This window comes from Ictidomys tridecemlineatus, chromosome 9 (genome assembly GCF_052094955.1).
Source record: "Ictidomys tridecemlineatus isolate mIctTri1 chromosome 9, mIctTri1.hap1, whole genome shotgun sequence".
In the NCBI taxonomy this organism is placed as follows: Eukaryota; Metazoa; Chordata; class Mammalia; order Rodentia; family Sciuridae; genus Ictidomys; species Ictidomys tridecemlineatus.
In genome coordinates this window covers 148,094,149-148,109,833 of record NC_135485.1, presented here as the reverse complement: position 1 = coordinate 148,109,833, position 15,685 = coordinate 148,094,149, and the positions used below count along the sequence as shown (strand labels likewise).

General features: G+C 53.1%; 1 protein-coding gene across 2 annotated transcripts in view; it reads left to right on the top strand.

Moving 5' to 3' along the window:
- Synpo2 (synaptopodin 2) overlaps window positions 1-15,685 on the top strand; it is a 142,507-nt gene that overhangs the window by 110,766 nt on the left and 16,056 nt on the right. Inside the window, exons 2-4 of one of the 2 annotated variants that reach the window (XM_040292912.2) lie at window positions 2,311-2,462; window positions 5,665-6,218; window positions 8,555-10,752. In XM_040292912.2, the coding sequence (XP_040148846.2) occupies window positions 2,311-2,462; window positions 5,665-6,218; window positions 8,555-10,752 (2,904 nt within the window). The remainder of the gene's footprint in view (window positions 1-2,310; window positions 2,463-5,664; window positions 6,219-8,554; window positions 10,753-15,685) is intronic. The other variant, XM_078022187.1, reaches the window with a different exon arrangement.

Here is a 15,685-nt window from a genome sequence, read left to right as displayed (position 1 = left end):
CAGGGTGGGTGATGTGGCACACAGCACAGAGGCTACATCCCCAGACCACTGAGCTACATCCCCAGACCCTGGGCTCCCGTTCTTCCTCAGCTGTGAAGCTGGCTGGCCGAGGAAGGGCACTAGCGCATCCTCTGAGGAGGCCAGTGAGGCAGCGCCCAGTGTCTGCAGGAGCCTGGAGGAAGAGGGGCCCACGCCAGGCCCCTCTGCTCACCCAGCGTGTGGTCAGGTGGCTCTGTTCAGTCGGGGACTCGCCTGTTTTCCAAGAATCCGTTCTGTGTCCTGCTCTGCAAACACAGGGTGCCACTTAACCCTCAGACACCCACTGCTGCCAGGGGGCCACGTGGCCATGGGGCTCCGCCTGTGAAAGTGAGTTTTCTGTGTGCGTCCTGGGACATGGCTCCTTTGAACCAATGATCTTATCCCTCAAAACCTGCTTCATCATCTGACGCTACTTTACATATAAACTTCAATGAATGAAAAGTGAACAAATAACGACTCCTGATTTACATGTTCATTGTTGGGTCTTGTTTTATCCTTGGCTCGGTACTGAGTCTCTTGTGATCCTTTATCTTAAGTCTTTCCTGCAGGGGCTGCAGATTTAGCTAGGGGTAAAGCATTTGCCTTGACTGCATGAGGCCCTGAGTTCTTCCCCTGCACCCCCAAATAAGTAAACAGGTAAATGAATAAATAAAACAAAATAAATATACTTGGCAGTTTAATTGATTGAAAATCAAAATCGGGTGACTATTCTCTTTTTCATTGCCTTTGTCATTTCCTATAGTCTTGAAATAAACTAGTATGTTCTTCCCTGAAAGTATCAGGCCTCTTGTACATTGTAATGAAAGGGTGACCCTCCCCACCCTCCCCTCCCTCCCCTCCCTCCCCTCCCCCTACCTCTCCCCCACCCTTCCTCCCACTTCTCCCCTCCCCTCCCCCACCACTCCCCTGCCCTCCCTCCCCTCCCCTCCTCCTACCTCTCCCCTCCCCCCATCCCCCACCCCTCCCCCTAACCTCCCCCCCCTTCCCAGCCAGCTAGCCAAATTGCCTTAAACCCCAGAAGTAAACGTCAAATGCAAAAGCTCTTGGAGGCGCACACCTCAGGCCTCGGCCAGTCCATGTACTCGCCACCAGTGAAACCTTGACAGGAATCAGTGGGCAGCTATCAGAGGTGCCCTGAAGTCTGACTCAGTGCCCAATTAGACACACGGCTGGCTACAAAAACTTCTTCAAGAACTGCCACTTCTCTGGTCCAACCTCTCTGAACTGGGGATCCTGACTTTAATAGCAGGAGGGACCACCCTAGGTGGAAAACATCTAGAATAGCTTCCTAAAGTGTCTTGAATCTGCGGCTGTGGCTTGTTTTCTGAGCACCACTAGGCTCCTTTAGTAAGATGAAATCTGAACACTTGAGGCCACTCTGGCTCCCAGCAGGAAAGGGGTGGTGTGCTCCAAGAAGTGGTTGAAGACTGGGTGTGCAGGGACCCAAGGCAGCCCCGGGGGACAAGAAGTGACAGGAAGTGCTCAGAATTCAGGCCTGAGGGTGCGAGTGGACAGGGAGGGCCACTCTAGCACAGCGGTGGGTGGGAAGGACTGCTCTCACCAGAAGCAGAGCCCTGCAGAGCCAGGGCCAGCAGGCCCAGCAGGGGGAGACCCAGCTTCTCAGTGGCCTGCTCCCTGTGACCACCTGTCACCAGGAGGCAGGGTGCTAGGAGCTCAGCCAGGGTCCACTGTGGGGGAGGGCAGCACTGGACCCTGACCCGGCCTGCAAGACTCCTGCCTCTGGTCCTTGGCACCTGGGAGCTGGTGGCGCCTGTCGCCTGCTCTCCTCTGCAGTTCTCTTCTCGATCCACCTCCAGCTGCTCTTCTACGTCCCCCTAGGTCCCCTTTGTTAGAACATGATGCAGTCCTCCTAGCAGGACTTTCATTAGCAACCAAGTGCTTCCTCCTTTCTTGCTGAGATTTGCTGGTTTCTGTCAATCAAGGCTTTCTCTCCTGGACAAACTCCCTGGCTGCAAGATCTCCTCTTGGTCCAGAGGTGATTTCACCCTCTGTGCATCTGCACGATCCCCTTCTTGACTGGATGCCCTGTCCTTTGTGTCCTGAGTCACAGTGCCCACCTTCCTTGGCAAGTGGAGGGCTTTTAAACTTTACTTGGATGAGAAGAGGCACTTTTGATTAGGGTAGACAGCCTAGTAGGTCCTCAGGTGGCTGACAGGGCAGAGCCATCTGCAGACGTGGCCTGTCTCCTGCCGGTGGTGGCATGGTACTCACAGGCTACATAGCTGTAAAATGCCTCCTTTTTCTCTCCAGATTCGAAGCCAGAGCAAAGCCTCTGGGGCCGGGCTGTGTGAGGGGGATGAGGTGGTGTCCATCAACGGCAGTGTTTGTGCAGACCTGACCTACCCCGAGGTCATCCAGCTCATGGAGAGCATCACAGACTCCCTGCAGATGCTCGTCAAGAGGTATGCTGGTGGGTGGGACTCCCTGTTCTCCCCTGCAGCTGGATGGGGACAACCCTGGGACCGATGGAGGACTGGGGTGCTTTGTGGGAGGCCAGCACAATGAAGCAGAAAGGCCAGTGTGCTTGAAAAATGGGAATTCTGTTCCACCGAGCTTTTTGATTAATTGAGAATTAACTTGAAAAATCTTTGGTTCAAGCACTTTGTTGAAAATCTGAGGTATTTTATACTGCTTCCTTAGAAAGCTCAGTATGTTGAACATAATTTAATATTTCTTTCCAAGAAAATCTTTTCAGACTTTCTGATGGATCAGGATCACTCTGATTATAATTCCCAGATGAATTTAAAATGTTTACATTGAACCATGAGACTATAAAACATTTCAGAGAAAGAGGATACCTAAGAGAAGCGGGGGAAGCAAGCAGAAAACTTAAAAACCACCAGATTTCTGCTTCTCAAGACCTCCAGTAAAATCAATATTTGGGTATGGTCCAAAGCAGATGATGAAACGTAAGATTTTTAGCTATCAGAGCAAGTCAGTTGTGCATATGGTGTCTCCAAATACCAGTATTCCTTAAAAATGCACAGTAAAAGTTTTAACCATCAAAATTAAAGAACCCTGAGGCCAATCACAAAAACTGTCACATCAAATTTTATAGGGTACAATCACAGGACATTCTGTGCTGATTTTGCAATTGAAGCCATGATCATTATAAGGACTCCAGAAAGGACCCTGGCTTCCCCAGAACGGCCTCTGGGAGATGTCGGGGACCTCCTCACAGGATCCCAGAGCCCTGGAAGTTGTGCCTTAACTCTACACAACAATGGCATAGAGCACCCTCCTCTGCAGTCAATCAGTTCAGTGACATTTCTGTACATACAGGCTCATCACAGCCAAAATATAAATCTAGAATATTCTTAGGACCAGATCTGTATTTGCTCATCAACCTCTGTGTCGAGGCCGTGGACAACACTCATTTATTAAACCTCGTTCACTTGTAGAAGGAACCCAGCAGGAATGTGACCAAGTGCTGCCCAAGCTTGCCATCTCCATGTACAAATCTGGGACGTGCCCTGCGACTTCCATCTCTGTCCCTTATATTCAAAACAAGGAACGACCTTTTTCACTCGGTTTCCCTCTGAATGTGTGGCCCCTCCAGGGCCCAGTCACCTGGGCCACACTGGTGCTCGGCCAGTCCACTCCTGATCCCTGTTCTGATTGTGAGGGCCACTGCTGGGAAAGTCCTTGTTGATTCAAAGCTGCTCCTGGGCACGTTTACTTTCAGAAATAGGCAGACTGCTACTTTTAATAACTGGAGTCACTGTGATTATTATTTTTCTCTAAAGTATTTTTTAACTTCTTATAAAATACATACTTGATGGAATAAAAAAGGAACTCACATTCAAATCAGCCCAGAGGTAGTCGCCATCATCGCCAGGATCACTACCACCATCACCACCACCACTGCTACCACCACCACCGTCCCTCTTTCTGTGGTCTGAGCAGTGATTCCTACCTTAACCATTTCTCTCACTCTTGTCTGCCATCTGTCTCTAGCAGACATGTGTTTGACCTTTTCTGTATGTTTGCCCAGAGGTGGCCAGATAAGACTAATTTTAAACACTCCTTTACCATTAAGTCTATATTATCTTAAATTTCATTAAAATGATAGAATATTTTTAAATGAGTACCTATAACCATGTTGTATAAATTGTGAAATTGGATACCTGTGTAGACTGAAGAGAAATAAGTCATTAAAATTTAACTTCTCCCTCCCTCCTTCAAACTTTTATGATTTTTCTTCATGTATATATATCTTGCTTCAGCTACCAAGAAAGGCTAACATTTATCGGCCCCTGGCCTGGTTCCAGACTCTCAGGCTGGAGGGAATGGAAACCACCTCCTCTCAGCTCCATAGCTGATTGCTAACATCATTCACAGTGACTCAACCTACTTCCATACCAATCTTTCCTAAATTAAAACTCTCTGGCCCCCTCATATTCCGTTTGGTAGAGTATATTCACTATCTCCTGCATAAGGATATAATTTAATATTTTTTAAAGATTTTTTTTTTAATTCTATATCACCAGGGAACTTTTCAGATTTACTTACATAGAGAACGCTGCATTTTTGTTTTGGTCACATGCGAAGTTTGGAGTGTTTCAAATGGGTGTGACATTCTGCCACACACTAAGGGAAGTCACAGGCAGAATGCCAGGAGCTTCTTCAGCTGATGGCCCTGCACTGTCAGCCTACATGTTGAGGGAGGCACAGAGGGGCAGGGACAGCTCCTGTGCTACTTGGAGAAACCTCCAAATGTAAGGAATGAAGGCATCAGCAGCAGCTGCCCTGTGAACCACACTTCTCTTCCAAAGCAGTTAGAGTTTAGAGTTTCAGAAGGAGGCTGTGTTTAACTCCTGAACTGACATCCCTTCTTCTCACAGACCCAAATTTGCAAAACCTACTGAAAAGGGTAAGGTCAAAACCTCAGGGCTGCAGAGAGCAGCTTTGGACTCTTAGCTAAGTGGAGGAGGAGGAGCTTGACTTCAGAGATCCTAAAAGGAAAGTGCTGTAAGAGAGGAGCTCAAGTGGAAGGGAATCCATCTCAGATTATAAATACTGGTGACTCAAGGAGGCTTGCTGTGTGTTCTCTTTACACAAGAGTCCTGGGCTGGGTCCACTGATTACCAAACACATATTCCTGAGCTTAGCAAGCAGCTTCTCTGTCATTCCTTTCAAGAAAGCACAGCCTCTAAAAGGGTTCCTTGCATCATCAGTCACTTAAGATGGGTCTGAAATTCTTGCTCCCGTTGAAAAAAAAAATAATAACAAACATGGTTGTTTGAGAATACCCACCCTATTTCAGATAAAGGGCATTCATATAGCTATTACATATAGCTATATTTAAAAAAATAAAAACTATATATAGCTATTTTTTAAAAAAATAAAAGCCGAATTCAAGGAATTGGGGACGTATTTAGGTTTGAAAATATTTTGCAAGCATTTTTGTTGTGTGTTAAATGAAAGTTTATTGGGGAGCTCTTTGGTGATACGAACGTGTTGGTGGCTTCAGTTTTCAATACGCTGCCGCTGACTTTCGGGGGAAGTGCTGGGTCCTAACGGTGTCCTGGACATGCCACTGTCCGGAGCTGCTCCTCAGGCCACGCGCCCCATCTAACTTGGGTTATGTCTTTCTGCACGCAGACCCACCAGTGGAGCCAATGAGGCTCTGGACTCTGAGCCCGAGAACAAAGCCCTTGAGCACCTCACACTCGAGGGGCACGTGGGAAGCACCTCCCTGCAGATGCCTCCGGCCACCTGGCCCCCGCGCCGAGAGCAGAATGGAGCTCTGGCAGCAGCCGACGGAGGGGCTGTCGCCCGCGGGCGCACGGTGGAGCTGCGGCTGAGCCTCGGTCCCCCGCCAGAGCCACCCTCCCTGCGCGCCACCACGGGCCTCGGGGGAGGTCAGCAGCCCCAGGCTCAGTCCCCCGGCCCCTCCCTGGTCCCCTCCGGGAGTCCCTCCCCAGATCCCATTCCTACCCGGGGGGACGAGCCCTGGCCTCAGACCCCGCCCCCCGGCCCCTCCCCTGTCCCGGCTCCCGCCCCCTCGCCCACCCCGGGGGACGGGCAGTGGCCGCAGACCCCGCCCCCGGGGCTCCAAGCCGCGCGCCCGGACCGTGCCGCCCCGCAGCCCGCAGACGCTCCGCGCCCGGGACCCGACCGCAGCCGCCCGCACCGGCACCGCGCGCGGCACGCGCGTAAGTCCCCGGCCTCCCGCCCCGCGGCGTGGGTGGCCCTGTCCCTCGGCGGCCTCGGGTGCAGCCTAGGAAGGCAGGGAGAGCCGGCGAGAAACGGGGCGCGGGCCTCCGAGTGGGGGGCGGGACCGCGGGCTGCGCCGAAACTCGGGTGTTTCCCATTTGTCAGCCCCGGGGGCGCGGGAGCCCTTAGAGAGTGCGGTGTCGGCGAGCTGTCCGGGTCGCCTCCGGAGGTGGTAGCGTTCCTCGTGAAGGCAGCGCCAGGAGACTGGAGAACAGGTGGCCTCTGGAGTTTAGTGTCAAAAACGGCCCCGCGTGCGGCCGGAGCCGCCGTTCAGACCCAGACTGCGCTCCTGATTAAAAGCTGCTCTTCCTTCCCAAGAAGTCGTCCTGCAGCTTGATGATGCTTGCAGAATGCGCTTGACAGACAAGGCCATGTGTCTGTCCAGCGGTTACGCGATCCGGTCTTGTGCAAGGCTTCGCTGGACAGTGCAGCGTGCCCCGCGCCTTCTAGACACCGCGCGGCCTCCAGGACGGTGCCGGCCTGGAGTGTCCCGGCCCCGAGCCCACGACTCCAGGCAGTGGGTTGGGCGTGTGTTTGACCCAGGCCGTGAGGGCTGAGGGGGAGTGAGGACCAGGGACAGGGCTGGAGTTAGGTGCTAGTATTTCCCCCTCCCCCCCCCCCCCGTGTGTGTGTGTGTGTGTGTGTGTGTGTGTGTGTGTGCGTGTGTGTGTGTGTGTGTGTGTGTGTGTGTCCTTTACAATTTTTGGAATTTCAGATGAGGATACAAAGTGGCCAAGGCACTTGCTTGTGTGAAAGTTCCACAACAGCAGTGAGCCTCTGCGGAGCGCAGTGCTCCTTTCCGCGCATATTTTTAGCATGACCATTTGTACTTCCTTGGCAAGTGCTGTCCGTCTTCGCTAGGCCGCTGGGCCATCTTCACATTTATAGCATGTTAAATGGGGGCACTGAGACGGTGGCCACATACTTTGGCAGTGACGTTAGCAGCAACTGTGCAACTGTGAGTGTCAGTTTAATAATAAGTTGTATAACGTCGGTCAGGAAGGAACCGCAGGTGGTGATGACCGCGCTGCTAACTTCTCTCCATGAGAAATTTCTTCCCTAGTGAATATGACTTTCTTATAAAATGACTTCCTGGGATTACATTTTATTTTTAAAAAATTAACCATTATATCTATTTCTCTTGTGACAAAAGAGCTAATTTTCAATCATAAAATACCCGTTTTTCCCCCTGAAATTTCCATTTAACTATCTTGATAAATTAATGCTTTTCTATCATATCCATTATCCTTAAAAGCATGATCATAATTAACTGATGCAATACATTAATTTGACACCATTCACTTTTACATTATAAAAGTGTAAATATGACTTTTTGTTATAACTATCAAGCTCTTGTTTTAAATGACTTAATGGCTGCACCAATTCTTATACCAGTTAAAAGCTCATAGTCTATCATTTTAAAATATCCCCAAGATTTACTTTTATACTACTGCAATTAAAGCAGTATATTTCCAAAATAGCAAATTCTACAAATTTGGCTAGGTAACTTTGTAGCTAGAGTTTATTACATGTATTTACAGTGACCCAGTATCCTGACTTATAACTAATTATTCAGTATTCGGTCAGAATTTAGAATTTATATTAGTTCAGTAGCTGTCACTGAAAAGAGGGAGGGGTGGTTGTCAAAGTAAAAAAGAAAAGAAAAGAAAATGAAAACCTAAATATCTAAATTTATTATATTAAAACACTTAGGACAGGTTTTAAATGTTCTTGGGACACATCCTCTCCTTTTTAAGATACTTAAAAACAGTTTAAATTTACATTTTATCTTTTAAATATGGAAGTACAAAGTATATTTTGTTTTTCAGAAAATATTATATTCTTAATTATGTTCTTTTAAATTCTAATTGCATCCCAGTTGCTAACAATTTCTGGCCAGTGTTCTATGGCTAAAGTGTAAGGATGGGTGGAGAGCACAAATGTATGACACATGTTCTACTCGGCATATATGAAATGCATTCTCGAGAACTCTAGGCTCTCTAGAGTTATATACATTCTGTGCCATTACAGAAATATCCATTTTAAAAGAAACACGGGGCTGGGGTGTAGCTCAGGGTGCTCAGCCTGTGTGTGCCCAGTGTGCCTGAAGCACCAAAAAGAGAGAGAAGAATGAGTTGGAGTCTTTCAAAGTACAGCTTCCCTTGGAGGAAGGTCTGGCGCCTTCGCCCCAGGGGTGTAGTTTTTGGGTTGCTGTGGTGTGTTCCTTGAGCTCCTGGGCTCAGAATGATCCTCTGATTCTTCTTCTTTTCCCTAGGGCTCAGGAGGAGTGAGAGCCTGTCAGAAAAACAGGTGAAAGAAGCCAAATCCAAATGCAAGAGTATCGCTCTGCTGCTCACGGACGCCCCCAACCCCAGCTCCAAAGGGGTGCTGATGTTTAAGAAGCGCCGGCGCAGGGCCCGAAAGTACACCTTGGTCAGCTACGGTACTGGGGAGCTCGAGAGGGAGGCAGGCGAGGAGGAGGAGGAGGAGGAGGAGGAGGAGGACTTGAGGGAGCACACGAGCGAGCTTGCGTTCCTCCACACCAGTGAGTCAGAGGCGGACGAGGACCTGCTGTCTGACACTGACCACAGCGGGCAGGCTGTGAGCTTCGACTGGGACTCTGGACTGGTGGGCATTGAGAGGAAGCTGGAGAGAGGGGATAAAATGGAGATGTTGCCAGACACCACGGGCAAGGGAGCCCTTATGTTTGCCAAGAGGAGGGAGAGAATGGATCAGATCACAGCCCAGAAAGAAGAGGAGAGAGCCGGCGAGCTGGCCGGGAGAGAAGCCGAGGCTGCCCTCGCAGACGGCCTAAGAACCATGGCCTCCTACCACAGCACAGAGGGGCAGTCTGTGAGGGTTCAGAGCTCAGTGAGCAGGAGCTACATCCAGCTGGGCCCGAGTCCCGGCCATGCGCCCCAGCAGAACGGCCTCAGTGGGGGCTCTGTGGCAGCAGAGGCCCAGAGGATGATCCCCATGAACAGAACCGCCAAGCCCTTCCCCGGGTCTGCGAACCCACCAGCAGCCCCCTTCTCCCCCACCCGGAGCATGACAAGTCCCATCTCTGACTTCCCGGCACCTCCACCTTACTCTGCGGTCACTCCTCCACCGGACGCTTTCTCCAGAGGGGTGTCAAGTCCCGTGGCTGGCCCAGCACAGCCCCCTCCCTGGCCTCAGCCTGCCCCGTGGACCCAGCCGGGCTTCTACGATTCTTCTGAGCGCATAGCTTCCCGGGATGAGAGGATCGCAGTGCCGGCCAAGAGAACGGGAATCCTGCAGGAAGCCAAGAGGAGAAGCACCACGAAGCCCATGTTCACCTTCAAGGAGCCCAAAGTAAACCCGAACCCCGAACTCTTGTCCCTGCTTCAGAGTGCAGAGGGCAAACGGGGCACTGGAGCCGGCGGCGACTCGGGGCCCGAGGAGGACTACCTCAGCCTGGGAGCAGAGGCCTGCAATTTCATGCAGAGCCCCTCTGCCAAACAGAAGACCCCCCCTCCTGTGGCCCCCAAGCCTGGGGTGAAGTCTGCCTCCCAGCCAGTCACTCCAGTGTCTCCAGTGTGGGCTCCGGGGGCGGCTCCCACCCTCCCTCCTGCCTTCCCCACGTCCAGCCCCCCGCAGGGCACCGTCGTCTCCTCCATCAAGGTAGCCCAGCCCTCCTATGCTCCTGCCCGGCCCACGAGTGCGCTGAACCTGGCCGGTCCCTTTAAAGGACCCCCGGCAGCAGTGGCCAGTCAGAACTACACCCCGAAGCCAGCAGCACCCGCTCCCCGGGGCGGTGCTGCTCCTTCTGCTGCAGCAGGACCCTCCACCGAGCTACCCGGAATGAGTGGGAAGGGGGCCCAGCTCTTCGCCAAAAGGCAGTCGAGAATGGAGAAGTATGTGGTGGATTCCGACACCGTGCAGGCTCACGCCACCCGGGCACAGTCGCCCACGCCGTCCCTCCCAGCCAGCTGGAAGTACTCCTCCAATGTCCGCGCACCGCCTCCGGTGGCCTACAATCCCATCCACTCCCCCTCCTACCCGCCGGCTGCTCTCAAGTCTCAGCCGTCGGCCCCACAGGCTTCCAGAGTGGGCAAGAAGAAGGGCAAGAAGCCCCTCAATGCTCTGGACGTCATGAAGCACCAGCCGTATCAGCTCAACGCATCCTTGTTCACCTTCCAGCCTCCAGGTGCCAAGGATGGCCTCCCCCAGAAGCCGCCCATCAAAGCCAGCCCAGCCCCGGCTGTGAACCAAGCTCCACCTCCCGGGTCGGTCACCATGGGCTCTCCCAGAGCCGCGCAGGCTCCCTCCGTGTGCTCCCTGCCAGCCTACGGCTCCCAGCCCTGCCACTTTGCAGAGCCCACCTCGCCAGCCAGCGTGTCCCCAGTGCCTGTGGGCGTCCCCGCCCCTCCCAGGCAGGAGTCGGGCTCCTCGTCTTATTTTGTGGCACCCAGGCCCAAGTTCTCTGCCAAGAAAAGCGGAGTTGCTGTGCAGGTGTGGAAACCATCTATCGTGGAAGAGTAGCCTTGTGGCCACCACCACCGTCCACTAGCTTGAAATGAGTTGTTTGCAGTGTTGCTTGAGCCCTGAGAATGCCTAGCAGACCCTCCACTCGCTTAATTTCAGATAGGTCACCTCCCAGTCTGGGTCCAAGGAGTCAAAAGTCCAACTCAGATTAATTTAGGATCTACTTCTTGGCACACTTTAAAAATCTGAATCCCCACATAGACACGTGCCAGTCCTTGAAGTAAGCAGGATACTTAGGATTTATGCTTTAGCCACGAGAAAGACAGCCGTCAGCTCATCAAGGTCAGGACGCTGCCTTGGTGCTGGGGCAGAGGTGGAGGACACAAGCGCGTGTAAGCTGAGACTTCCCTTCTAAGCTGAGCTCAGCCTCTTTGGCTAGGTCCAGGGAGTGAAGACTGTCGAGGGTGGGGTGGGCTCTGGGCGGCCCCCTCAGACCCGACTTGGCATCTCAGAAGAGGTGCTGGGGCACGCCAGGCTGAGGGGTTGGGGAGGGGAGGTCTGAGATGGGTTGAGCACTCTTGGGCAGACTCCCTGCTGGGTGTCCGTGCATGCAGTGGCCACTTCAGAAGACTGACCTAGAGTGACCAGGAGAGGGCAGAGAGGGACACATTCCCAGATGGACTCCTCCCCTCCCAGTTGCTGAAGGGCCAGGCGCGTCCATCTCCGATTGCCCATGAAGGCGCAGGTGGTTTTTCTGGGCTGAGGCAGGTGGCAGAGAGCAGGGCAGGAAATAGCTCGAGAAGTAGGGGCAGGTGCCTGCAGAGCCACACAGTGGGGACCCAAGGATCCCTGGCTTGAGCAGGAGGAGTTCCCTGCAGGATACTCAGGGTGAGCCCCAGCGTGGCCACGCAGACCTCTGTGCCCTGTGCTCTGGGGAAGGGCTTTGCTGCTGCTCACAGCTGTCCTGGCACCTCCACTTTCCTCCTCTGTGATGGACCAGGGTTTGCAGGCAAGGTCGCCTCGTAAGTGTGCATGGCCACACCAGGCCTTGTCCCCCTGGCCACCAGGTTGACAATGGCACTGAGAGTAGACCCAAGAGCTTTCCAGAGCTGAGTGTGACCATCCACGGAAAGTATTCAAAAAGAGGTGTGCAGACAGCTACACGCAGGTATGCAGATGGTAGGTGTGTAGAAAGGCCCAAGGAGAACGTCACTCTGTGGGGGGGGGACGCTCAGAGACTTCTCGTAGAGACCCTCGTGGCTGGGGGGCACGCAGCATCACCCACCCTCTGAAAGCTCTCTGCTCCTGTCCTTTTCCTGTGGTCACTGTGCATCACTGTTTTTCATTGTCCTATTAAAATATTACTGTCCTCTTTATCTGCTCATTGTACATACTTTTAGAAATCTGCCTTGTTGAGTTATTCTGACGTCACTTCTCAGCTATTTCTTTCGTAGTGTCTGAACTTCCTTTGAGTGAGCATCCGTTTCTTCACAGATTGTAAGACTGCGAGCCTCAGCTGTTTCTGCAGCGTACATTAAGAGGAGAATTAAGCCAATGCCAACCATGGGACTGATTCCTGCCATTGTGTTTGGTGGCAATACAACCACAGGAAGTGGGCCTAGGATTTGCCTTTTCATGAAATCAATCAGGAAGATGAGTGTGGGATAGAGGGGAAAGCAATCTACCCCTTACATAACACAGCCCTTTCTGTTCTGTGTCCCTGTTGGGTGCTGTGTGTTTTGCATTGTTTTCTAATAGAACAACCCAAAGAGCCTTCGTCAGGTGTAGCACGAAAGGAACTTATTCTCCTGAGTGCTTACCTAGATCACTCTTATAACTGAGTGCTTACCTAGATCTTTCTAAATGCATACTTACCTAGATCACTCTTTTTTAAAACAAAATATTCACTTTTTAGTTGTAGTTGAACACAATACCTTTTTTAAAAAAAAAAATTTTAATGTGGTGCTGAGGATCAAACTCATGTGCTAGGCAAGTGCTCTACCGCTGAACCACAACCCCAGCCCAGACTGAGTGCTGACCTAGCCTCTGAAGCATGGCAAAAGTTAGAGGAAATATGTGGACCACACTGACCGTCAGTTTGAGATGGGCCAGAAGTGTCCCAGATGGTCGTCTTCCCATTGTCTAGAGTGTGGTGCACAGGAATGAGAAGTGTTTGGGGCCCGTTTCCTGTTGGACAGGTGGCAGTCTGCAGAGCTCTGTTGCAGTTGGTGACTAAGGGCGGCTAACATGCCTGTGTGTTCTTGTCCTCTGGGGACAGGCTTCCCAGAAAGCACCCAGGAGTTTGCCGGCTCACAGCGGAAGCATCCGGTTTCCATCCTGGTAGTGGGGGCTTATCTGGGATCAGACTTTATAGGAGAAAGGTGGAGATTCTGCAGGACGATGCACGCAGCAGAGTTTGACTTCTCTGGAGAACACAGGAGGGAGGGAGAGAGATTTCCTTTCCCTCTTCTCCCACTGGGCCTGTGTGGCCAGGTCCTGGAGGGCTGGAGGGCTGGACTCCAGCCGAGCCGCCCTTGGGGGCCACTCTGCAGCCTGCAGTCGCGCTCTGTGCTGTGGAGGTGGGTTGATTGGTTGGTGGGGGCTGAGGTCTGGGAGGCATCATCCTGGCTCTTGGTTAGCTTGGTGGCCAGGCAGAGTGCCCAGGCCTGGTTGTCAGCGCAGTAGCCGCACTCCTAAGAGGGTACTGCATCACATTAGGAGCTGTAGTGCCACCTCAAAGAACCCTCTGTGCAGGTGACAGGGCACTGGGATGTACGATGCCGGTAGCGGGCGACTTATTGCAGGGCTTTGGGCAAAAGGCTCTTCCTGCGGGCTTCCCTAGCAGGACCTCCGTCCTCTCCTCCAGGCGGGTGGGTTGTGCAGAAGGGGCAGGAGGCTGTGTGGACAGAGCTGCTGCCCGTCCTGTGAAGTGCATACGGCTGGTTGCAGGGAGAGGCTGGGAGTCTGAGCGAGGTTGCCACTTGGCCTTAGAACATTCAGTTCTGTTTCTCACATCTCCATAGTGGACCCACTGTGTGCTGGAAGCAGCATCTCTGCCCTTGGACCAGCCACTGACAGCATGAAGCCCGCACCTAGAGCACTCTGGCCATTCCAGAGCGTGGAAAGCCACGCACATCAGAGATCTAGTAAGATGCTTAACGATCCCATGACCAACTCCCATTTTGCACCAACTCTCCACTTAATCCTCACTGGGCACGGCCCTTTTGATCCCAGCTGAGCTGTTCTGGTCCATGCCGACCACCTCCCCGGCAGTCCGATGCTCTAGAGCAAGACCCACATCTGCAGTGTCACTAACAGTGTCCCACACTTAAGCGGGTGGACTAATGTATATGGGAGCCTTTCCTGCTGGCCATGGCTGAGGGTCCTCCTCCGCCGGTGGGCACGTCACAGGCACTGTCCACGCAGCTCTCCAAGGCAGAAGATGAGAGGGTCTGCTCTGGGGGCCAATCGCAAAGGCCCTGCTGCCTGCAGCTTCTCAGCTGTACCCCCAGAGAACCTGCGAGCTCCCCTTCCAAAGCGAGTTTCTGAATCGGCACCCAGTCACCAGCAGCCCCTCAGAAGGGTCTGCGGTGGGGCATGAGGGAAGTGTGGACCGAGAGGCTACTGCTCCAGTCCCTCTGAGGGAGGTGCGGTGCCCTGCCCCTACCCTCCCCCTGCCCTCCCAGAGCCAGGCGGTGGGCTTGTGCTGAGATGTGTTTGAAAGTTCATGAGAAAAGCCTGTAAATGCCAAGAACCGACACTGCTTTCCCAGAAATAGTGACCTCACTGGGGTCCTGTCCCCATGTCACTGGACTCTGGGGGACACAGACTCCAGCAACACTTCAGAGCTGCCAATGGAGTCGACAAGTGTTCTGGGAAAATGCAGAGCAGGGAATCTCCTCCCGACTCCCGGGTGGCCTGGGGTGCAGCAGCTGGTAGACCCCACAGGGCCCACAGAGCAGGCAGAGGGCCATGCAGCCACCCCTCAGCACCAGCCCCAGGAGCCTCGAATTAGAACCATCGTCTCCCAGGGCTACCTGGTAGTCAGTTTCTTAAATTTTAAGAACTTGTGTTTCTGTGGTGTGCGTATTTGTACACTGAAGTAGCATTTGGAAATCTTGGAACTACTCCGAGGCAATTGAAGGAAGAAGAATTTAATTAGGTCCCCACATCTGGCCTGAGATGCAGCTTGGTGGCCAAACACTTGCTTATCCATGTGAGACCCTGGGTCCCCCCCAGCACATGGACAAGTGAGCCCAGTCCTGTCAGGTTTTCCTCAGACTCCTGGCTTTATGGACAGCTCCCCACCAGGAGGGTGCCCTTCCACAGCTGTGGCTCAGGCCGTCTTTTCCGTATGGAGACACCCCATTTTTCAGATTTTCATTTTGTTGAAAGCTCCTTGTGCTTGTGAGAGTTCCTGGTCTTGAGGTGTTTATCTGCAGTGTGTGCCCACGCAGGGGGGTGCACGTTCAGGGCAGCTGGCAGCCCACTCCTCCCCTGGGTGCTGTGCAGAGTGATGGCTGGGTCGGGGCTGCCTGGGAGAGCCTGCTTTCCCACTCTGCTGCAAGGCGGTTCGTGGAAAACCTTCCTGCCCTGTAGCTGGCCCTGGGCTGGGAGGAAGGTCCACACGAGGACCAAGCTGTGCCGGAGCGTTGGTCTGGCACTTCCTTCAGGGGTCTCAGGTGTATTTAGCTGGGGAATTACTGTTTCCAGGTCACGGGTGCAAGTCAGGGTGCACACTGAGGGGAGCCTGGTGCCTTCAGATGACCTGGGCCCCAGGCAAAGGTGGGAAGAGGGAGGGGTGCCAGGAAGTGGGCCGGTCAGTGCCCTGAGGCTGCAGTGATGGAGACCCCAGCCAAGCAAACCTCAGGGCTGAGTGCCTTTCAGGAAGAACTCTCGTGACCAGGGGTCTTACGGGACAGACCATCCTCAGCCCCACCTCAGGGACACAGATGGACCC